The sequence below is a fragment of the Armigeres subalbatus genome, chromosome 2 (assembly GCF_024139115.2).
Source record: "Armigeres subalbatus isolate Guangzhou_Male chromosome 2, GZ_Asu_2, whole genome shotgun sequence".
Taxonomy (NCBI): domain Eukaryota; kingdom Metazoa; phylum Arthropoda; class Insecta; order Diptera; family Culicidae; genus Armigeres; species Armigeres subalbatus.
The window spans coordinates 418807319-418832528 of NC_085140.1; the positions used below are offsets into that span (position 1 = coordinate 418807319).

The window sequence follows — 25210 nt, forward strand, 5'->3', positions numbered from 1 at the left end:
AAAACGGAACATAGTTAGTAAGTACACTAAGCATGAAACATAAACACAACATAAACATATTCATTGTCTACAGACTCCTTGAAAAAGGCACAATACATGTGTCCGAAACGTCGGATGAAAACAAAAAACCTCGTTTTGATCCCAAAAGACTGAAGGCCAATATCTCTAACGTCCCCATCTTAGTCGAATCAATTAAGAAAGTTCTTTTTAATCTTTCCTCGTATTATTTTTTGTTTCTTCTCTTTTTCGTTCTTTCTTCTTTCCTAATAAATTTTGCTTCTTCATTCTTTCTGCTTTCGACTGTCTTCTTTCTTTAACTTATTTCTTATTTCATTATTCTTCTCTTATCTTCCTCGGTTTTTTCGTCTTTGTTCATCCTTTTTAAACTTTCCTATTTCTTCTTTCTCTGTTATCTCTTTGTTTCTTCTACTTTCTGTTTTCTCCTGTCTTCTCTCTGTTCTCTTCTTTCTCCTTTCTTTTTTCTATTTTTTTCTGCTTTATTTCTTCTTCGCCTCCTACTTCCTCTTTCTCCTATTTTTTCCCTAATTCTCTTTTTTATCTTTCCTCGTTTTTCTTTTTTGTTTCTTCTCTTTTTCGTTCTTTCTTCTTTCTTCATCAATCTTGTTTCTTTATTCTTTCTGCTTTCTACTTTCTTCTTTCTTTTTCTTCTCTCTTATTTCATTAATCTTCTCTCATCTTCCTCGATTTTTTCGTCTTTGTTCATTCTTTTTAAACATCCCTATTTCTTCTATCTGTTCTTTTTTTTGTTCTTCTACTCCCTTTTTTCTCATGTCTTCTTTCTTTTTTTTTGTTTTGTTTCTTCTTTATCTTCTTCTCTTCTACCTCATTTCTTAATTCTTCCTTCTTTATTGATCATTTTTTCTTCTCCTTTTTCCTGCTTCGTTGTTATTTTTTCTTCTTCCTTCTGCATTTTTTTCTTCGAATATTTTCTCTCTTCCTTCTGTCTTCCTTCTTTCTTTTTCCTTAATCCTTATCCTTCTATCATTCTTCATTTCCTATCTTCTTCAATCTTCATCTTGCTTTCTTCCTTTTTCCGCCATCTTTTTTTTTTTTCCTTTTTTGATTTCTCAGCTTTCCTCCTTTTTCTTCTCTTGTCTGTCTTCTCCTCCCTTTTTTATTTTATATTTCTTCTGATTTTGTCTGACTTCTTTTGCTCTCTCTTCTTTCTTCGTCCCTTCTTCTTCCTCTCTCTTCTCTCTCTCTCTCTCTCTCTTCTTGCTTCCTACCAACACCTCCATTTTCCCACTTTCTAATTATCATCTTGAACATCTCACTTCTCACTCTGTACATCCCACCACTCACTTCTCACTCATCGCATCTAACTTCGCTCAGTCCCTTTTTACTCCTCATTTTCCACTCTTTACTTTTGACATCTCACTTCGAATATACATATGTGTAACTTCCCACTGTTAGTAATACATCCAACTTCTCATCTCTCACTGCTTACCTTTCACTTCTCAATAACTTTAGAAATCTCACTTCTAACTTTTTACTACCCATTTCTCATTTCCTACATCTCACTTACTACTTCATAGTTCGCTCACTTTATTAACAGTTGCGTCCCCAAGCTCTTTTGCCAAAAAAAAAGGATGTTGATGTTTTAGCTCTAATTTATTTAATTTGTGACCGATTTACTTTTAGTTTTTAGTTTTAGAGGGTCGATCGATTGGATATATCGGTTCAACGATTCCGTAACTATACGAAATCAAACTGAGCGGGGCTTTTGGGTGGTCAATGAGGGCATTTTTATTTGATTTTCGTACCAACATCATATTTTCATAACCATATCGTGGAGAAAGTTTATTTGCGATGCCTCTAAAAGAGTTTGAAAGTATGGTGGTCAATTCTGGGTACATTGAAATCGGTTCGGGAGCTCAAGCTGGTTATATATTTAGACGAAGAATCAGAAGGAATAAATTTCGACTGTTACGCCCCTTTCAAATGTTGGTCTGGATGACATGCAAATGAAACACACCAATATTCTAGGATTTTTTTTGCGTGAGACATATTCTGAACTAATTTTAGTTGTCTACTGTCAATTTTGACAATTTTGACACCTGGAACCGATTTCGAAAATAACAAAGCATGCCGAATATCAAACTTCGTGGTTCTTTGTGAATAAAAATCCGAAAGTTGAAGGAAGGAGTTCTGATGATCGTTTCATAGCACTTATCCAGAGTCACCAGAGCTATTAGTTGGTGTAGTTAGGACTAGTCATCAACACGTCGAAGACGAAGTACATGATAGGAAGGGGTTCAAGAGAAGACAATGTGAGCCACCCACCTCGAGTTTGCATCGGTGATGACGAAATCGAGGTGGTAGAAGAATTTGTATACTTGGGCTCACTGGTGACTGCCGAAAATGATACCAGCAGAGAAATTCGGAGACGCATAGTGGCTGAAAATCGTACGTACTTTGGACTCCGCAAGACGCTCCGATCGAATAGAGTTCCCCGCCGTATCAAACTGACAATCTACAAAACGCTCATTAGAGCGGTAGTCCTCTACGGACACGAAACCTGGACGATGCTCGTGGAGGACCAACGCGCACTTGGAGGAAAGTGCTGCGTACCATCTATGGTGTGGTGCAGATGGCGGCCGGTACGTGGAGGAGGCGAATGAATCACGAGTTGCATAAGCTCCTGGGAGAACCATCCATCGTTCACACAGCGAAAATCGGACGGCTGCGGTGGGCCGGGCATGACGCCAGAATGTCGGACAGTAACGCGGTAAAAATGGTTCTCGACAACGATCCGACGGGTACAAGAAGACGAGGTGCGCAGTGGGCAAGGTGGATCGATCAGGTGAAAGATGACTTCAAGACAAAATTTTCAAAACGACTTATCTGCTTTTGTAAACAAAGATTCAAACGACGATTTGACGAATCTGATAGCTCTCCCACGCAAACCAACACCACCAGAAGGTAGGTGAAGGTTTCCGCTACCTGTTGATGGTGTTGGTTTGCGTGGGAGAGCTATCAGATTCGTCAAATCATCGTTTGAATCTTTGTTTACAATAGCAGATAAGTCGTTTTGAATATTTTGTCTTGACTTGCGGACCCTCCGTAGACTGCGTGGTTGGCGGCGTGTAGCCATGGATCGAGCCGAATGGAGAAGACTCTTATATACCGCACAGGCCACTTCGGCCTTAGCCTGAATAAATAATAAAAATAATGTTTACACCAGATCAAAACACATTACAAAACAATAGATGCAAACATTACATAGAGAGCAAATGATTGTCTTAGTTCAAAGTGTTGTGTTGTTTGAACTGGTCACTGGTAAGAGAGCAAGAATTAGTTTCAATATGCCTTCCACAACAAAAAAAGGTAAAAGATAAATAAGGCTCAAGATATATTTGAAGGTATTCTGATAATATGTCCCAGGCTAGAACTGCGGAACCGGTACCAGTGTGCCCAAAACTGGCCATCATGCTTCAATATTCATTCAAAAACATCGGAAATAAGTTTTCGTCACGATACGTTCATGAAAAGACGATGAACGAATAGCATAGAAAATAGTCTAAAATGTCCCAAATGACTACCCGACAGAACTGGCATCTACAATCGATAGCCCTTCTTCGAGTTTGTACAATCCCATTGAATTCCACCACTTAATTGTATCTTGACAGATACGTATTTCGGCCTCAACAGTAAGGCCGTCTTCAGTGTCTCGTACTTGACTCGACTTCTGACAAGTGGCATGTCATATATCCAATGATCGTTGCATTGTTTGGTTGCCATTTGATCCGGGTTACGTTGGAGGAATGTCTCCGAGAAGAACAATTTGTCAGTCGTCGTCAGGCAGGCAAAATGGCATCACTCATTAAATCACTCATATAATCTATTGTAGTACATACATTTATGAACGAATATTACTATAACAATTCATAGTTAGTTATCCATCATTGAGCTCCATAGGAAAAATTTAGCAAAATCCCTTCATATTCACTCAAATTCACCGATTTGCTATTCTTCCACCATATCCGTGAGATTTTAGTTCAATCCATTAAGAAAAAACAAACAACCATGCGTTCCCCATCATTTTACATGCAATTGAGTCATTTTAGACCACCATTCGGGCGTTTTGCCCCAGGCCTATTTTTAAAACATTTTTTAAATGCGTTAGAAAGTCATGAAAACGTTATTGTTTTGAATAGGTGTGAAATGTAGCTGGGTTTGTAAATTTTTGTACCGATTATATTTATAACTAACTTGACGCGGTGTTTTATCATCGATGTAACTGTCAATTGAGTTGATTACAGTGCCGCACTTTGGATCGATTCAGGGAACACTATAGTTTTTTTCAGTATTCATCAAAACGATGTATTCTTTAAAAATTGTTCAGCTTATCGGTGAAATTTTGTGTCTTTTCAATTAAAATTATAAAACCCTAATAATAGCCTATTCAGATTGGGCTATTTATGACTTTGTTAAGTGAGAGGGTATCCAATTATTACGAGGTGTTCAGACTGCAGCAAGATAATATATCTTGACGTTTCCATGTTTCCTCATTTGCACGCTAATACAGGGTTGAATTCAAGGAGAGTTTTAAAATTTAATTTGCGAAATCAAGCATTTGAGGGGCAGCAGGGACTATGTCCAAGGGCTTGACGACCCCTCCCCATGGCCACTGCGAGTTAGGGGGCCTGCCTAGGATGTGGTGGGGTTTGACAGTGGGCTCTGTTAAACCTCTACAAAAAGCTGCATGTGTCCATAAGCAGGCCCTATCAAACCCAGTCAACACATGAACGTATATGGTGTCGTGTAGGATGCTGAAGTGCAGGCGATAGAGGTACTTTTCCACACAACATGTATGTATATCGTCTCCAATTTAGCATCTTGTATTGCACCATGTGCGGTTTTGTGTAGACTGGGAAGCGACCGTGTGCCGCTCAAAGCGCACAAGCCCAACACGAGTGCCAACCGGCACATCAGGATTAATACCAGTGAGATCCTGATTACGGTATACTGGTCAGTGACACACATACGCGCGCGAAAGTAATGCATAATAAACGACATGTAAAATGAACGTAAACTTACATTCTTTCTTAACGTCAAATAGAGATAAAATAAGGGTTGCTGAATAACATTAGCTTTCCGATTACTATCAATTATTTTCAATTTTAATCCCGTTTTTTTTTTTACTTTTCTTACGTTAATGAAATGATAACGCGGGCGCCTAATCCGAAATTCAAATGAACAATCGCTCACTTTGAGCGATTGATTGTTTATTCTCGCGAAGAATGAACAATTGAACAAATTAAGGAAATGCTAATACTGCTGTGTAGAAGTTTCATAGGTCACATCACTTTCCATGGTGATACCCGATCTATGTTACTGATTACTCACCCAACTAACACTACTTCCTTCCCGTGGTAAATGTGGAGATGCAGAGGTATTCTCGGTCTCTAGTAGCAACAATTACCACACACTCACATTCCCTCCCTTTCCCAACTGACTGTAAGGACTTGGCCGGCGCCGTTATTGATCAACATTTGCGAGCTGCTGAAACGTGCACTTCGAGAATAGTTGGTAAATCCCAACCACTATTCACTTGGATCGTAGTGCAATTTGCACCAGTTCTGATCAATCACGGAGTAGCAACCATTGATATGTACAGTCAGTCTAAGCTAAGCTAAGCTAAGCTTAATTTGCGAAATCAAGCATTTGTGTGGCGACAATCGAACATTTTTGTCTGAACAAAGTTTCTAAGAAAAAAAAATATGAAAAGGGATTTTCGAAAAATATTTGAAGGTCTCATTAAGGATAATGAGCGAAGCTACATTCATTAGTTGGGTGCGCCGTTCTTCGGGGAATCAGACTATTCCTCAATTTATTTTTAAGTTTAAAAAGTATTTTGATTCTGTACTATGATCGAACGGAGATTTGATAGAAAAATTTAGATACTTTTGGGAATTCTCACAAATAAATAAAAAAGGACGATTGGACCAATTTTCAAGAAATATTTTCGAACTAAAATGTATTTCAACCAGTATCTCCATGTATGAAGGGTAATTCAGCAATTTTTTTTTTCAAAAATGGAAACTGAACCATTGCGTTCTACTCGACAATCAATGATACAGCTTCTAACAAAATCGAATCGTGTGAATGTGATATAATTTAAACTGGATTTTGGATGAATTCATGCATTACCAATCCATGTTTTATTCAATGCTATTCTACTTTATATATACATCCCATTCAAATCGTACAGTTGTCCCACGTGAAAAATGTTGAAATCCAAAGTATATTAAGCCATTCAAGGAGCAGAATTGAAACAATTTATGAAATCATGTTTATTCATCAAATATATTTGTTTTACAACCATTCCTACGTTTTAAATTGTCTTCCGCATTGGCCCTTGAACTTTGAAAATTTATTCGATTTGTTCTATTAAATCTAGGTTTAAGTTAAATACTTCATGTTAATTTTAGAGAGCATCTGTTTTTAAACAATTCATGTTGAATAAGTGAAGAATAAATAATTATCATCATTATTTTTCATCATATAAAATGCTTTCCACAAAACCATCACAATCCGAGTTATTCTACAGCGCTCAGAAGATTTCCATCTAACATGCATTCGACCCTGCTGCGACAGAAAGAGCATGATTGTCAACTACGAAACGAAATGAAAACAGAGAGAATTTTCTCTCTGGCAAAGAGAGCGTGACGCTTGTAAGTTTTGTTTTGTTGAATTTCTCCCTACATCCCAGTTAGAACGAAAGCTCTCTCGTAATAATTGTTCGAAAAAAATTCTTTATGACTCTTTTTAGCGGGTATCTTTTGACAGCGCAAAATGTATGGAATATTACGTAAATAATGACATCATAAAGCGTATTTACCCTGAAACGCCAATTATTATGTCATTAATGGCGTAATCTGAATAGGCTATAAGATGAATCGATCAATGAATCCATCTGAGATATAGAGCATACTATACTGAATACAATCTCAAAATATGGTCCTTGCTCTAAGAGTCTTTGAATGGACTGCCAATCCTGATCGAGCGATATGGTTAGACATAGTTATAATGACCTGCAAGCGTTTGATGTTCTTTAAAAATTCCAAATCACATCTGTACAGAATAAACCTTGTCGATAGCAACTTATGTAGGTGCGGAGCCGGTTATGATGACATCGATCACGTAGTTTGGTTCTGCTCGGAAAATGACGCCTCCAGAGAGCGACTATTGGATACCCTAGTGGCCCGAGGTAAACAACCCTTCAGGGAAATTCGAGGTGTTTTGGGGGATCGTGATGCGGTCTATATGCAGGCCATTTATAGTTTCATTTGTGATTCTGACATCAAAATCTATTTTTTTCTTCTGTCAAAGTTTTTTTTTTTGTACTGTCTCTGTCTCTATGTTCCGTAGATCTCCGTTACTCAGGCCATCCGGAAGACGCTCCCAGTAGAACCAATCCTCGAGCACGACGACACGCCACATCGTCCCTTACGCCAAATGCCCGGATGAGCAGCCGAAATTCCTTGATTCCGAATCCTAAGCCTCGTCCATCCTTTAATATTGTAAACTAACCTCGAGTCACCACGAGTACGCTGGCTCCTATCCCTCTCTTACTAACTAAAAAAATGACATTGATTGTATATATCACAAAGAAATATGGCTCCGTAAAGTGTTATACACGCCTGAGCCTACCAAATAAACGAACTTGAAAAAAAAAAATTCCAAATTGAGTTACTTAACACAAAAGTCGTTTTCATCTGAAAATGTTATATATCGACCCGAGATTGGAACTCATCGTCCCGGTACTAACATTTTTCCGCAATGAAATTATTTGATTTTCATACTCATTGTATCAATCCTATTATTCAATAACTCATCTTATATAAAGTGAGTATCATCTCTGATAGAAATATTATAAAAATAACCATAATGCTCCAATTTATCTGAATTCGTTCAGCTATTCCTACTAACAAGTAAACAGTAGCTCACCTCCGCTTTCTACCGAGCCCATCAAATCGTTGGCAGTCCATCTATCACTATTTTTCTGCATCGTACGCATTAGAAATTCGAATCACGGCCATCAAAAATATCCAATTTAACAAATGATGTTGTGAGAAATGCGAGAAAATAATTATACAACAAGCTGCCTGACTTCACGAGAAAAAAAAACACATCATCATCATAACGACGAATTGTGTCCGCCCGGCCATGAAATACTCTCATCCCCGTTTCCAGCTTGATTGCCGGTCGTCATCTTCATCATCATCAGCAACCGCAGTAGAAACATCAAGATAACTCGTGATAAATGTTGCTCCCCCTGCGAGAACTACCCAAGTGGCCAACAGCCATCAGTCCAGTTCGCTGATTATCAAAAATAACACATTAGTTCCCGTTTTCATTTCAATTTGGAGTCTGAGAAATCTCACCGAAACAGCCAACCGAACCATCAACCCAATATCGTCCTCTCCACCCCGAACGAAAAAAAAAACGCATAATTACGGGGGCCATAGTGAAATAAAAACCGAAATAATCGCGTTTTCCAAAGTACCTCGTCTCGTTGTACGCATTAATATTTCATGGATTATGGAAATTCGAAACGGTTCTCTCTGGCGATTCGCTGATATGGCACCGAGAAGCGGGCTCCAATCCGTGCGGGCCGCGATGGAGAAAATGAAAAATAATGAAGATGAAGTGATGATGGAATCGCGGACAACGGCCAACGGAATGGGGATCCACGCGGTCGAAATTGCCACCGAATTGTGCGCGAAATCAAACCCCGATCGAGTGGTGTCCAATTTCCCCCAGTTCAAAATAATAATGGCAAACGGTGCGTGGTGGTCTGGCGATTTCAATCAACGTCGTTGAATTGGGCCATTGGAGTACGAAGAGATCGATGGAGAATCGTGTTTTGGAAATGATTTCAAATTCAATGAAAATTCCTGTAATCTTGATTCAACTTGCGTTCAGTAGATATTTATCCAATTTGGCATTTTTCAGGTCTCTCCGTATTTGTTAAATTGTCAAATGTCTCGTTATGATGGTTTTATAACACTCTTGCAGAGTAAATTATGGTCTTCAAAAGCGTTATAAAGCTGAAAATGTCGGTCGACGCGTCGGTCCGTCCGTACTTCTTCTATCCGTTTGAGGACCTATGCAAACACGCGAGCAAAGATCCTTGGAAGTTGGACGTACTGTCGTCACTGGATGTAGTGACGACGATAATAAATGCGGAGCTTTTGTTATGCGACCTCACGTCTATCCCGAGGACGTTTCATTGGCCGCCGTCGCAAACATTAAAAAATAAAGCCAAGGCAGTACTTAAGTGGGCCATCTTTGTAGGCTTCATCATGTCGGCTAACAAGTGCGTCCGTGATCAAACCATTATGTGCATCGGCATTCGGCAGCCACCAGCTATTAGGGGCAGCAGGGACTATGTCCAAGGGCTTAACGACCCCTCCGTCCTCTGCGAATTGGGGGGCCTGTCTAGGCATGGTGGGGCTTGGCAGCGGGCGCTGTTAAACCTCTACAAAAATCTGCATGTGTCCGCAAGCAGGGCCTATCAAAGCAACCGAGTGCCGCTCAAAACGCACAGGAGCCCAAGGAGTGCCAATTGGCACATCAGGATCAATGCCAGCGAGATCCTGATTATGGCATTCTGGCCGCGTGTTAATGGAGCTTGTCTTGGATATCATAATATGGTGAAAGCGAGGGCTGGCAGTCTGACATTCTACTCTCTTAGTAGAGCCAGGTGACACTGACTCGAAACGGCGAGACTGCCTTCCGTCCCCTAAAACCGTGGCGGGCCTTGTAGCACGCTGTCCAATACTGCCTTGCCTGCTGGGTGGGAGTAGGCTCAGATGCCCTTTCCTGACTTGCGCTGATCTGGTTCTGAACACGTAAGTGCCAACCCTTGCATGGCCTCCCTGCATGCCGTAAGGTATGCAAAGATAACCATGGGATCATTAAAGGCGACTACTCCAGTAGGATTCGACGGCAGCCACAAATGGACCCAATTACAATTAGTGAAGCAAAAAATAATTCTTTTAACGATGCGTTATACATGAGGGTGGTACACCTTTTCGCCAAGGGGGGTTTGGTGAGGTCTCCTCCCAGGGAGGTGAAGAGCGGAGTGATGGAAGCTGCAACTAGCATCACCAGAGTCTCCCCAGCAGTGACTGGGTATAGCCCTAGTTACTAGAGGCGCTAGCGAAGCTCGGCGCAGTGCTAGTCAATGATGGTTCCGCTAGCACGTTCAGAAGGAACGGGGTAGAGTCATGGACTGACGTTACGTTTGTCAGTCCTGGTTTGGCACCAGACTCGGACTGGAGGATGGATGAGGGTTACCTCCATAGTGATCATCTAGCAACTCGCTTTAAGATCAACTATGGCGTGCAACATCCGAGGTCCGGGGATCCCAATCACTTCGACAGCGAAGTTTTCACCGCGGCCCTGGGATTGGAAGCCAACACTGAAGGTCTACGCGGGGATGCGTTGGTAGCTGTTTTATCACGTGCGTGCGACGCCACCATGCCGAGGATAGCCCTGCCGAGAAATGGCAGACGCCTGATATACTGGTGGAGTCCCGAGATTGCGGCCCTTCGATCAACCTGCCTCAATACTAGACGAAGGATGCAACGTAAAGGTAAGGTAAATTCCCAGATCAAAATCAATCTACCGAAAACCCTCTCCCGTCCCACATAATCGTTAACAAGCGTATCACCAACATTGTCAAGTGTCAAAACAAGACATTGCTAACAAGTTTCATTGGCTCAAAGGAACCAAGGCTGATTAAGTCTAAATTTAGCATCGGGTCATATTTTTGTATTAGGCCATTTGTCCGAACGGACGTCCGACGGAATCCAAGTTCCAAAGTGCTCACGTTTTCAGGGGCACACCACTCGATTCAGAGGCGGCGCACAACTGTCATTGTTGTTGATTTAGCTTTGCTGCGTCGCAGCATGCGTGAAATAATAAAAATGACAGTTGTGCGTTGCTTCCGTATCGAGTGGTATGCCCCCGAAAACGCGAGCACTTTTAAACTTGGATTCTGTCAGGAGTGACCTTAAGCCGAATAGCTGAAACATTTTTTTTTTTCAGATTACGTGCAGTGAAAAGTAAGAAATAGAACGTGAGCAGTGAAAATTGCGAAAAGAGAAGTGCGACACTCCTAACTTTTCACTCCTCATAAGAAATAAGAAATGAGAAGTCGGAAGTAACAATTGAGAAGTGAAAAGTAAATAGTGAGAAGTATGAGGTGAAGAGTGAAAACTGAGTAGTGAGAATTTGAAAATGAGTGATTAGAAATAAGTAGTGAGAAGTGCGAGTTGAGAAATACAAAATGTCAAGTACGAGACACTGAAGACGATCTTACTGTTGAGGTCAAAACACGTATCTGTCAAAGGTACAATAAAGTAGTGGAATAAAATGGAATGGTAAAAGCTCGTCTTATGACACGCATTAATTAATCATCTGCTCTTCGAAGCAGATTTTTTCACTTCGACGATGAACCAGCGATCTCAATAATAACATGTTCGATCGGCAATTCGAAGGGGTAAGAACAAAATTGAAGTAATAGCAATAAAGGCAAATACTTCCATATTTTCATTTTCTTTCTCGTCTTTTATCCTTTTTCTTTCATCCTCATTCTTTTTTCCTAATTCCTCCTTCTTTTTTTTCTGTCTTTCTCTTCTACCTTCTCCTATCGTTATTTTTATTTCTGCATTCTTTCATCATCGAAGTTTGGTCATTTTGAAGCATGCGTTTCGATTTTATGTACATTTACATTACTGAAAAACAACCCTGGTCACCTCATATTGCTTTTTCCAATGTCTTCATCATTCTTTCTTTCTTCTTCAATATTCCTTCTTACTTTTCAAGTCTCTAGTCTATCTAGATGAATATCTCGCAATTCTCACCTCTCACTTTTTATTTCTCATAACTCTTCGCAATTCTCACCTCTCACTTCTACTCTCGCCAATCACATCACACTTCTCACTACTTACTTCACACACTTATGAGGGAAAGTAATTCCAACTATTCGGCCAAACCCCATTCAGCTGAATGGCATTCGGCTAAATAACCCTAAGGATTATATTTTTATCCCATGGTTTCTGAACTAGTAAGCGGTAATCTATTTAAGGCGAAGATTCCACAAATGCTTTCCGATGCATACTGAAGTATTACTCTTGGTTGCAGTATGGAGATGTGATCAAGGTAAAAAAAACACAATATTTGGACTGAAATAAGGGAGTTTATATAAAATAAATCGATATTTTAAATACAGTTACAATATCCCTTTGGACTCTTGCTTATATGATGTCAGCTTCTTGGGTGGAAAAAAGCTTCTGAAATGCCATAACACCTTAAAAATATGGTTAATAAAAAATAATTCGACGAGGCGTGGCAAATTATCATGACATGACATCATTTATGCATGAGCTCTTATTTTAAACCCAGCTAGCTTGAATAAATTATTGGACAACAATTTTATAATAATACATACATACATACATCAATTCTAATCTTTCAACTCGGTCATCTGGAACCGAAGCTCGTTGACGGGTACATTGATCAGCGTAGCTGTGATCTTCAGCTCACCGTAGTGCCACCTGTACTCAAACAGCCGGGTGATACGCGAAATTATCATCTCCATCTCCAGCATGGCCAAGCGCCGACCGATACACGTCCGTGCTCCAAAACCAAACGGCAAATACAGGAACGGATGAGCATCCTTGGCGTTCGGATAGCCATCCTCCTTGAGCCATCGTTCCGGTAGGAACTCCTTGGCCCTTTCTACGAATCTCTCCTCATGGTTGAGGATCATAGATGCCATGGCAACGTCAGTCTATGGAAAAGGAATAAACAGATTAATTGCGCCTATCGTTAACTACGAAATCAACTGCTCGTACCCCCTTCGGAATCTGATAGCCTTGTAGAACGAGATCCTTTCCGGCGGCACGCACATTTCCTGCGGCTGGTGGACACAAGCGCAGACCTTCCTTAATGCAAGCACGCAGATATGGAAGATTGCGCATGTTCTCAGGAGTCAACGGCGAATCTTTTTTGGGCAAAACTTTAAGAATTTCTTCACGAAGCTTGGCTTGCTTTTCAGGATTATTGGCCAAAAGATAAAGAATTCCTGTAGTCCCCGAAGACGTCTGTAATTAAATAATAATCATTTAGTGGAACTTCGATTATTAATCATCTTTATGGGCACACACCGTGTCCACACCAGCCAGTAACATGTCGAAAGCCATAACAATTGCGACGTGTCGGTCCACCTTCAGCAACTTTTCCAACACACTCTGGGTATCACTCGGAGCTGAAGGATTCTTTTCCAACCTGACCACAGCGTCATCGACCTTGGCCATCACTACTCTACAAACAGAAATCAATTGTAAATAAAAAAGGCCACCCCGGGTCCGGCGAATACATACTCAGTCAGCTTGTCAAGCGTGATCATCAGTTTTTTGAATGTCGGTGTCTTGTAATACTTCCACACGGATGGCAATACATCTAGCTGATACGTTAACTCAAAGAATTGTCGAATATTGCTGACAATCAGTTTAGCTTCTTCGGACTGTGAATCCTCCAGAACGCCTAATCTGGTGTCCAAGGCAAGTACACCCATGGTCTCCAATGCCCAGCGGTTCAACCACTGACTGAAGTCTCCTGGCAGCTCATTCTTGTCATCACGAATTTTCAACATGCTGAATTGTTTGGAAAATTTATTCGTCAATAATTCAGAATTGATTAATTCCTTCATACTCACATTTTCATGAACTCTTGTGCAACCTCATCCAGTTTGTCAACATACAGCTTGATCGTCTTTGGTTGCAGCATAACAGGATTGACCGCCGTGCGGAAAGTCTGCCAGTTTTCACCTTGTCTGTAAAAATAATACCGATCAACCCGACCAATCGCTATGGCATACCGTTTTCATCCTCTACTCACTCAGTCACCAGTCCACCAAGACCCTTAAACACATCCGGTCTGACTTTCTGCCGGTAATACGTAAACGTATCGATACCTCGTCGGATGGGCCATTGACCTTCGTTGCGGAACAGGGTTTCGTAATCGTCCGGTCGGAAGCTCATCAGCACGTCATTGCGTCCGAGAACGCCCGGCATCTTAACCAAATCACCATAGTCCTCACGGAAGAGACGATGAATTTGTGGCAAGTTGGCATTGTGGTAGCGGCCTTAAAAAGGCAAACATTTGAGATATGTTATTTTGAGAAGGATACGAAAACTACATATGGGTTTCCAAGGGTTAATTGCTACTTTTCACAGAAATTCTTTATCACCAATTCAGAAAAAAAAACGAAAAATCGAATAAATGTGGAAATATAAATCTAGATCTGTATTAATCGATTTCTCTTTACCGATTTTATATTTTGTTAATAACTCAATTGTTTTAAAAGCTACAACCGTGATTATTGATTGTGGTGCAAGATACAATCATCCGTTAGCAAACAAAACCATTAAATCATCGACAAACTAGCGCAATTTCGTGGAATACTAAAAAGAAAACATCGACGAAGAGAAATCGATCAATACAGTTACGCCCTATGAAACTAAGCGCGAGAAATGCGTTACAATTTAGCCTATATTTTTTTCTTCTTCTTCTTCTTGGCATTACATCCTACTAGGACATTGCCGCCTTGCAGCTTAGTTTTCATTCATCACTTCCACAGTTATTAACTACGAGGTTTTTGAGCCAAGCTCCCATTTTTGCATTTGTATATCATTAGGCTAGCACGTCCCGTTACGCTGGAATATTGATACTCTGAAGTAGAGCGTAACGGTGTAAACCCGGTCGTATTGCCAGGCTCGGTTCAACTCTGAAGCTGAAGCTAACAATATGACGTACCAAAACCCCCAAGGTGCATGGGGACTGCTCCTACTTCGGTTGGGTAGCGCGTATGATCTGCTTCGGCAGAAGAGTGAGTGATCGGATTGTGCTGAAGTAGGAGTGTTTTAGCGTAGTATCTGTTGGCCCACGCAGTTACCGCTTTTGACTCCTCGAGGTATTGTTATGGCATGGCATGTTAGAATGAGCATCCAAGTAATGGTGTGAATGCCTGTGTCAATGAGTACATTAAGTACAGCCTATCCTCCAGAAATAATGCTTTGAAAAAGTAACAATAAATGTGACCGAAACGTCAGGTTTAGAACGTGTATGATCCTATTAAGACTGAAAGCCGGGAACATAACCTCAATCACAGTCGACTCCTCACACGTAATGCTGGAAAGCTGTTCCGAGGGAAATTAGGGTCGGTGCCCAATAAGGAGTGTTTAGTGGGTGAGTGTCCCACACTCCGGTACACTGCCATGTGTACGCTTGGCAACTACTACGCGGGTGCTGGGTCAGTACATGAAACATTACTCTTTATAATAAATAAGCTAACACGATGATACTTTTATGCCCAGGAAAGTCGAGACAATCCATCCCGAAAATTTCCTAGACCAGACCCAGCCACCTTCAACATGATCTTAAATTTGGAGCCACGCATCTTACCGCCCGATAGGGAACTCAAAATCACGACAAAAATTGAACATAAATAAAATACCATGGAAGTGAATTTACCAATGGGAAGAAACATTTAAGTTAAGGGACAGAAAGTTCAAAAAGGTGTGATCACGATGTTGCTTGTTGTATTCAAGATACAATGTACTCAAGAGAAAATTAATTAATCTTAAATGGTGAATCTTTATGTATCAAAATTCCATTTTAATTAATTGAGCTCTATGAGCTCAGTCGGTTAAAAACAGGAACAGATTTTTTACTGCTTTCAGTCGATAGCAACCATTGCTTTCGATAGAGTGGAGATAGGTCATCATCAATTGTTCTCCATTATTCCATTGAATGGATCTATATTCCAACTGAAATGCACCTTTCATTAGGGACCTTGGGACACACATCGACAATACAGACTAGAAGCAATGGACAGGTAGAGTACCATATCTTAAAACTATAGTTACTAAATCGCCACAATTAGCTATTCCTTTTCCTAACCCTATATTCACGCTTTTGTACGACTTTATATCCACGGTAAACAAACCCAAACTATTCAATTATTCCGAACTGAAATGAAACATTATACATTTTAAACTAGATCTAAACTAAGACTATGTATTTACAACTACATTCAATTAGGAGAATTATAATCCGCCGCTGTGCAGATTACGTGTTTAACTCGAGGAGATTATTATCGAGGAAATCGCCCCTTCATTCCCGTTGGTTCTAGCTCTAACAGCGGAAGTAAGTGAGGTGAAAAGAGAAAATGATAAGAGATTGCATCATGAAGTTAGATCTAAGGTAGCATAACATGTGTCGTCGAGTCAAGTTCGAGACACTGAAGGTGGCCTTGCATTTAAGGTCGAAATACGTATCTGTAAAGATTACAAAACTTGGTGGAATCAAATGGAATAGTACTAAACTCGTCTAATGACAGGTGAAGACATTCTACTAAAAGAGTTTAAATAATTTTCTCAAAATGTTGTGTAAATCCATTTGATACATTTAGGTTAAGAACCTAAATTTTACGAAAGGTTTGTCAGCATTGCACGTAAGCCATACAAAAGAATTATAAATGTTTTCGGATTAACCGAAAGGCCGTATTGGTGACACCAACTTTACAAGTAGCTACCAATGTTAGGCAGTCATTGGTGAATCATGAACGCCATTATTGAGTAAGCTCAAAAGCTAAATTAAGCTCTGCAGCGAGATTCCACAAAAGTGAAGATACTACTTCCCCTTGGCTTAACGTAATGTCGAGTAGAGATATTGGTTTTGAAACATCTGTTGAATCCGTTTGTTTATAATATTAGGTAGCTCATGACAACGTGCGACTTCCAATACATATGACATCAAAAGCACCCTCAATATGTATCTTGCTTTTGCATGATTGCTTTTGAGCGAATGCTTTCTCGATATCATAAACAACCTTGTTTAAAATAGTCACGATGACTTTCCAAATGTCGAACAGTCAACACGCATGTGATGATCGATAGTGCATTCTGAGAAATTCGTTCAAAAGGAATGAGGGTCTAATACTCTTTGGTTCTTCATACGAAGCATGTTATTCGTTTGGGATGAACTTGACAGTGATTTCCCGCAAGATACGGGAATACTTACCTACCTGGATACCCGGTTGGCTACAGCTTGATACAGCTCATGATTCGTGCGTCTGCGCCAAACATTATTTTCTAGTTTCCTTCCGAGTATTGTACGCAGCACTTTTCGCTCGAAAACCCCGAAAGCCTCTTTTAACGTCCATTCTTCATGTCCATATAGGGCCACTGGTAGAATCAGAGTTTTGTATAAAGCAAATTTCGTTTCCGGGACTTAAGGTGGTAACGTAATCTGTAAATGCCCCTTTTCACACAGCCAGCAATACGTCTTTTTATTTCGCCGGAAACATCATTGTCACATGTCACAAGAGTTCCAAGGTAAACAAATTCTTCAACAACTTCAAACACATTCCCATAAGCACTACATCAGCACCAACACCACTAGGTCTTCCTCTCTCCTCTCCGTCGCCGACTATGTCCATCCTTCTTCTTAATACACCTTCATGTTCACCGTTCAACAAATATTCGAAGAGCTCCTTCCACCTGGCTGCCACCATAGTCTTGCCTGTCAGAAAATTCCTCTCGTTCGTCACTCGCTGGCATTCCTCTTCAAACCAACCATTTCGTTGGCGTCGCTGTGCAGTGCCTAACACTTTCTGCGCTGTTGTAGTCACAGCTTCGTGGATATGTTCCCACAATCTGTTGACGTCGCCAGATCCGGTAGCATCTCCTATCCGCTCGTCCAGCTTTTGGTAGTACTGTTCAGCAACTTCTTCAACTGGCAAGCGTTGGATATTAAAACGCCCAAGGTAGTGATCCGAGTCAATGTTCGGGCCTCTGAAGGACCTTACAGCTATAACATCCGAGAAATGCCGTCAGTCGATCAGCACATAGTCTATCTGTGAACAAGTGTCTCCACTGGGATGTTGCCAGGTGTATTTGCGGATATTCTTACGTGCAAAGTAGGTACTGCTGATTGCCATCCCTCAAGCAGCAGCAAAGGTCACAAGTCGTAGACCATTATCGTTGATAGCGGAATAAAGACCAATGACAGGGCGCAAGAAACTTCCTCTTCCGATGTGCGCTTTTGCATTCCAGATGACAATCTTTACATCGTATGTTGGGCACTCTCTGTAGGTCTTATCAAGGCTCTTATAGAACGCATCTTTCACGCCATCCGGTTTATCCTTTCATTGGGAAATAGATGCTGATCAGGCTACAGTTGAAGAATTTGCCCTTCATGCTCAAGACTCAAATTCGGTCGCTTATCGGCTTCCACCGAATAACACGCTTCATCTGCTTCCCGATCACCATGAAGCCAACTCCACGTTCTGCTCTGTCCCCGCCGCTATAGTAGATGTGGTACTTGAATGAAGTGTGAGCTATGTGATTCACCGCCCGGAATTTATGGTCTCCAGTTCTGGGCCACCGTATTTCCTGGATTGCTGCCACACACACGCCAACCTTCTGCAGCTTACGAACCAGAAGCCCAACACGTGCGGGTTCATTAAAAAATCTCTCTTTCCAAAATCCGACTTTCCAATCGTTGTCCTTCATTCGTTGTCGGGTCTGTTGCCGTTGAATCAATCCGTTAGCTCTACTTTTGCCTTTCTTTTTGTAACTGTAGAATATTCGGTAGATTACTTTACCAGGATTGCGCTACCTACATCGCGTTGAAGGGGCTGTCTTGTCGATGCTGGCAGGATGCAGCATGGTGTGCAGAGTTTTCCTTAGAGTCCCTCGCTGGCACTCGGGCGATGATCAGCCGCTCCTAACATGGGGAACCGACATTGTTGAGAGCCACTCCTAACATCGAGAACTGACGCTCGATCACATTTGCACCTCCGGAGGGGAGCAAATCCACCCTTTGCTGTCAGCATACGACCATAGTTCCCGCCGGGGTTGATTACTCGATCTTCCCTACGCTTGCTCGTATCCCGGCCATCGTCACGAAGACGTAGGGGTAATAGTTGTTGGGTAAGAGGCTAAGGACCGCGAAATGGGGTCTATTTTATTCTTTCAGGTACGCATTACCCAGCATTTGCTAAGCCAATAAAATCGAGTTAGGGGTATTCAATATGCGAAATTATTCAGTTTTTCGAAATTGATTTAAAATAGTCTCCGTGCACTAAAATTCATGAAGTTTCGATGTTAGACTCAATTTTAATAATAGAATCAATATATGTTATTATCGCAGCAGGGACTATGTCCAAGGGCTTGACGATCCCTCCCCAGGCCATCTGCGAGTTGTGGGGCTTGCCTAGGATGTGGTGGGGTTTAACAGTGGGCCCTGTTAAATTCCTATAAAAAGCTGCATGTATCCGCAAGTAGGCCCCACCAAAGCGACCGTGTGCCGCTCAAAGCGCAGAAGCCCAAGTTCTTGTGTAAGCCCAGCCCTGACACGACGGCCCTCCGACGAGACAGGAGGTTTGTGCAGGCCCAATAAGCCGCCTGGAAAACCAATAATTACGAACAATATAAGAGATAATGCGACTCGATATAATCGGCAAAGACCTAGGCGACGAATAAAGGAACACGATTGGAAGCTTGGAACATGGAACTGCAAGTCGCTAGGTTTCGCAGGTTGCGACAGGATGATCTACGATGAATTATATGGAAAAGCGGAAAAGCGGGCATCGAGCGGCTACCTTCTATCAAAGCTATGGCACCACCAACGAGCTGGGTACCGGCTTCATAGTGCTGGGTAAGATGCGCCAACGCGTGATTGGGTGGCAGCCAATCAACGCAAGGATGTGCAAGCTGAGGATTAAAGGCCGTTTCTTTAACTATAGCATCATCAACGTGCACTGCCCACACGAAGGGAAACCCGACGACGAGAAAGAAGCGTTCTACGCACAGCTGGAGCAGACATACGATGGATGCCCACTGCGGGACGTCAAAATCGTCATCGGTGACATGAACGTACAGGTAGGAAGGGAGGAAATGTATAGACAGGTCATCGGACCGGATAGTCTGCACACCGTATCGAATGTCAACGGCCAACGATGCATAAACTTCGCAGCCTCCCGCGGAATGGAAGTCCGAAGCACCTTCTTTCCCCGCAAAAATATCCACAAGGCCACATGGAGATCACCTAACCAAGTAACGGAAAACCAAATCGACCACGTTCTAATCGACGGTAAATTCTTCTCCGACATCACGAACGTCCTCACTTACCGCAGTGCGAATATTGAATCCTACCTCGTTGCAGTTTGCCTACGCTCAAAACTCTCGATGGTGTACAACACGCGTCGAAGTCGGACGCCGTGGCTTAACATTGGGCGGCTACAAGACGGTAGACTAGCCCAAGAATACGCGCAGCAGTTGGAAGTGGCACTTCCAACGGAAGAGCAGCTAGGCGCAGCTTCTCTTGAAGATGGCAGGGAGAGATATTCGATCCGCCATTGGTAGCACCGCAACCGCTGCACTTGGCACGGTGCCCCCGGATCAGAGAAACGACTGGTATGACGGCGAATGTGAGCAGTTAGTAGAAGAGAAGAATGCAGCATGGGCGAGATTGCTGCAACACCACACGGGCGCGGAACAGACAAAACTCGATTTTCCGAAGAAAAAAGCGACAGCAGGAAGATCGAGGCCGTGAAGAGACGGAGCAACTGTACCGCGCTAATAACACACGAAAGTACCATGAGAAGTTAAACCGTTCACGTAAGGGCCACGTGCCACAGTCTGATATGTGTAAGGACATAAACGGGAACCTTCTTACGAACGAGCGTGAGATGATCCAAAGGTGGCGGCAGCACCTGAATAGCGATGTGGCAGACGAAGATGGCTGTATGGTGATGGACCTGGGGGAACGCGCGCAGGACATAATTCTACCAGCTCCGGATCTCCAGGAAATCCAGGAGAAGATTGGCCGGCTGAAGAACAACGTAGCCCCTGGGGTTGACCAACTACCAGGAGAGCTATTGAAACACGGTGGTGAGGCACTGACTGGCTAGAGCGCTGCACTGGGTCATTACCAAGGTTTGGGAGTAGGAAGTTTTGCCGCAGGAGTGGATGGAATATCGTGTGTCCCATCTACACAAAGGGCGATAAGCTGGATTGTAGCAACAACCGCGCAATCACATTGCTGAACGTCGCCTACAAGGTACTCTCCCAAATTTTATGCCGTCGACTAGCACCAATTGCAAGAGAGTTCGTGGGGCAGTACCAGGCGGGTTTTATGGGCGAACGCTCCACCATGGATCAGGTGTTCGCCATTCGCCAAGTACTGCAGATATGCCGCGAATACAACGTGCCCACACATCATCTATTCATCGACTTCAAAGCCGCACATGATACAATCGATCGGGACCAGCTATGACAGATAATGCACGAACACGGATTTCTGGATAAACTGACACGGTTGATCAAAGCGACGATGGATCGGGTGATGTGCGTAGTTCAAGTTTCAGGGGCATTCTCGAGTCCCTTCGAAATCCGCAGAGGGTTACGGCAAGGTGATGGTCTTTCGTGCCTGCTATTCAACATCGCTTTGGAAGGGGTAATACGAAGAGCAGGGATTAACACGAGTGGTACAATTTTCAATAAGTCCGTCCAGCTATTTGGCTTCGCCGACAACATAGATATTATGGCACGAAACTTTGAGAAGATGAAGGAAGCCTACATCAGACTGAAGAGGGAAGCCAAGCGGATCGGACTAGTCATCAACACGTCGAAGACGAAGTACATGATAGGAAGAGGTTCAAGAGAAGACAATGTGAGCCACCCACCGCGAGTTTGCATCGGTGGTGACGAAATCGAGGTGGTAGAAGAATTTGTGTACTTGGGCTCACTGGTGACCGCCGAAAATGATACCAGCAGAGAAATTGGGAGATGCATAGTGGCTGGAAATCGTACGTACTTTGGACTCCGCAAGATCAAATAGAGTTCGCTGCCGTACCAAACTGACAACCTACAAAACGCTCATTAGACCGGTAGTCCTCTACGGACACGAGACCTGGACGATGCTCGTGGAGGACCAACGCGCACTTGGAGTTTTCGAAAGGAAAGTGCTGCGTACCATCTATGATGGGGTGCAGATGGCGGACGGTACGTGGAGGAGGCGAATGAACCACGAGTTGCATCAGCTGTTGGGAGAACCATCCATCATTCACACCGCGAAAATCGGACGACTGCGGTGGGCCGGGCACGTAGCCAGAATGTTGGACAGTAATCCGGTGAAAATGGTTCTCGACAACGATCCGACGGGCACAAGAAGGCGAGGTGTGCAGCGGGCAAGGTGGATCGATCAGGTGGAAGATGACTTGCGGACCCTCCGTAGACTGCGTGGTTGGCGACGTGTAGCCATGGACCGAGTCGAATGGAGAATACTCTTATATACCGCACAGGCCACTTCGGCCTTAGTCTGAATAAATGAAATGAATATGTTATGATCGCAATACCCCTAAAAGCCCAATTGGCGGATATAGAAAAGCCTTCAATGAATAATTGTGGAAATGCTAATAGAACACTAAGCAGGCAAGTTCCAGTTGGAATGTCGAGCCATTGTTGAAGAATACAGAAAAAATTGCCTAGTTCATTGAGCTGAGTCAATTATTGGTGTATATTAATGTGGGTATCCGAGCTGTACAACTTTATTATACGAAAAGATACCTAGAATTTGAAATAATGAACAGAACTGTTTTCTCTCAGTTTTAAATTGGTCTTTCACAGAAATCATAATGCCCATGATTCATATACCTTGCGTTATCAGCGAAATGATAACACTATGAATCCCACTTATCACAGTATGGTTTATAAGCAAGATTTGCATTTTAACACTACCACACCATCATTCATTATTGGATCGAATTCTAACTAGCTAACATTAAACGATATCTGTTCCATCAACAGCTTTAGAAATATGAATACAAACTCAAAAGCTAGTAAAAAAACATACCCTCGAATTGCGGACACATGTGATTTCTAAATAAGTTTCACGCCATGGCAATGAGGAAAATGAATAAATTTTATTATATGTAGTTTGAAAAATTAGACAAGTGAAGGTGAATTCTATCGTAATGATATTTTGTAACGAAATTCTACATTAAATGCTTTTATTTATAAAAAGTTTCTTTTATTAATTGACTACTAATCTGATTGTTCAGAATAATCCATCAGGGTTAGTCTATCTTCATCTTTAAAGCGCCATTGTGTTTTGATTATATGTACGTATTTCTTGATGAGTCAAAAATCATCAGAACTCACAAAAAATGTTTGTTTTCATTTTTTATATCCGCTACCAGTCATGAACCTTTATCGCCGCAATCACACATTGGATCTACTACATCCATGCACGATATACGCTACAGCGAGCAAAACACACGCTCTTGCTACATGGTGGTGTGAATGAATTGCTTAAATTATCACTCTCCGTTATGTTTCAAACCACAGTACCACGCTTGGAGCAAGGTGTTCACGAGCAAATTGTGCCTTCTTGTGCTACCACCTGACCTAGTTTCTGCCATTGTTCGTGACCCAATGATTTCCTTCGAAATACATTTTATTTTCATCGTATGGATATTTTCCCTAACTACTCGGCCCTTTGACTCACTTCTATCGTATACACCCATGCCGAATAGAGACACGCGTCAGATAGAGTGAGTAACGAAAATGACCTTGCTCACGAACTTGACTTACCTCCCGGGGCAAAATTTTTCAGCATCTCAAACACTCCCGGGCCGGGAATTTTGCTGTAGGGCAGGGCACTGTCCCATTCCTGGTCACGGGCATCGTCCGCAGCGCTATCAATTGTTGCAGCCTGGGCCTGAGTACTACGGAACCGAACCGTACTGACCACTAAAGAGTTGTTCACTTTCACCGCTTGGCGCAGCATGTTTGCGTTCAACTTGCGAAACCTTCTTCAACCGGACTGACTTGGAGTGAGGAACGTTTGCAAATGAAATTATCCGGCGACTGGTCGTTTAATATCTCACCGTGCCAAGTGGAAGAATAAACCCCCTTTGATTAGGTGCGATTTGGGTTATCAGCTACCTCGGTCAAACTGATATGGATCCAGTGGTATCGATTACAGCAAGATATCGGCCTGACAGCAGCGGGAGCAGTACTGCGAACTAGTGCGAACCACAACAACGACAACGCGATGCGGAGATCGCGAATCGGAACACCAGTCATCATAGTCATTATCTTCATTACCCTCGCCCGGATGGATGACATTGAACTTTTTTTTCGGTGGTCGCAGTTTCTGTTTTGTGGACGCGTGATCGCCTGGCTCCTAGTATTTGTGCGCTACGCATCTCGAGTCCACCAGCAGAGTCCGGCATCAACACAGCTGTCGCCGTGGAATATGGTGTGGTGTATTGACGATTTGAAGTGTTTTCAGCGCAGGTTGCTTTTGATATCCACGACGCAAAAGCTGACTTCTAGCAGTGGTGTAGGTTTATTCACGTGTTTGTTTGGTTTGATATCTTCATTGCCTGATCGTTGGTGGTTTGTTTATATGTAGCCTATGAGCTGTAAAACAAGCAGTTATTGATAAAAAAAACACCGGCTATATATATATTTTTTTAAAAAGGCGGAATTTTGCCTATAAGTCGTATGTACGATTCCCCATAGAACTTCAAGAATGTCGAGTCCATTATGAGATACTGCAGAGAACCTTACTGTAGAGGTAGAAATACGTATCTGTAAGTAAGAAGCCTTATTCAATAATTTTGTATTAAAGGGCCGTACATTAATTACGTAAGCATTTTTTCTAGGTTTTTCAACACCCCCTCCCTCATGTTAAATTTTTCCCTTACAAATATTTTTTTGTTTATATGGAGATGGCAGACCCCCCCCCCATAAGTGCTTACGTAATTAATGTACGACCCCTAAAGAAAACAGACACCGAGTCAGATCAGAGTAAGCTCTGAATGGAAGAGGACGGACCTCCTTTGAACTCGATTGAAAACCGCAACGCGACAGTTCAGAAGTCAGTTGGAAGGAATCAAATTTTCAAATCAAAATTTTTCGAAAGGCGAATGGATCCCGAGTGCGATACTGTAAAAGTTTTGACGAAAGCACTGCACAGACAAAAGTAATGATGGGGGCAAGCTTCTTACTCAGTATCCTCATGAATTTCAAGGCTGGAAAAAGCTGTATATAAGCATGAATTCTCCGGGGTCTCCAGTAGCCTTGCGAGCAAA

General features: G+C 42.3%; 1 protein-coding gene across 1 annotated transcript; it reads right to left on the minus strand.

The window, feature by feature from the left end:
* Positions 1-12223: 12223 nt before the first annotated feature.
* LOC134213425 (cytochrome P450 CYP12A2-like) lies at positions 12224-24215 on the minus strand. The gene is made up of 7 exons (XM_062692472.1): positions 23703-24215; positions 13939-14185; positions 13757-13873; positions 13422-13694; positions 13206-13362; positions 12894-13142; positions 12224-12829 (listed from the first exon to the last, which is right to left on the minus strand). The coding sequence occupies exons 1-7, from the start codon at positions 23896-23898 to the stop codon at positions 12503-12505; spliced, it is 1566 nt and encodes a 521-aa protein (XP_062548456.1). The 5' UTR covers positions 23899-24215; the 3' UTR covers positions 12224-12502.
* Positions 24216-25210: the final 995 nt, after the last annotated feature.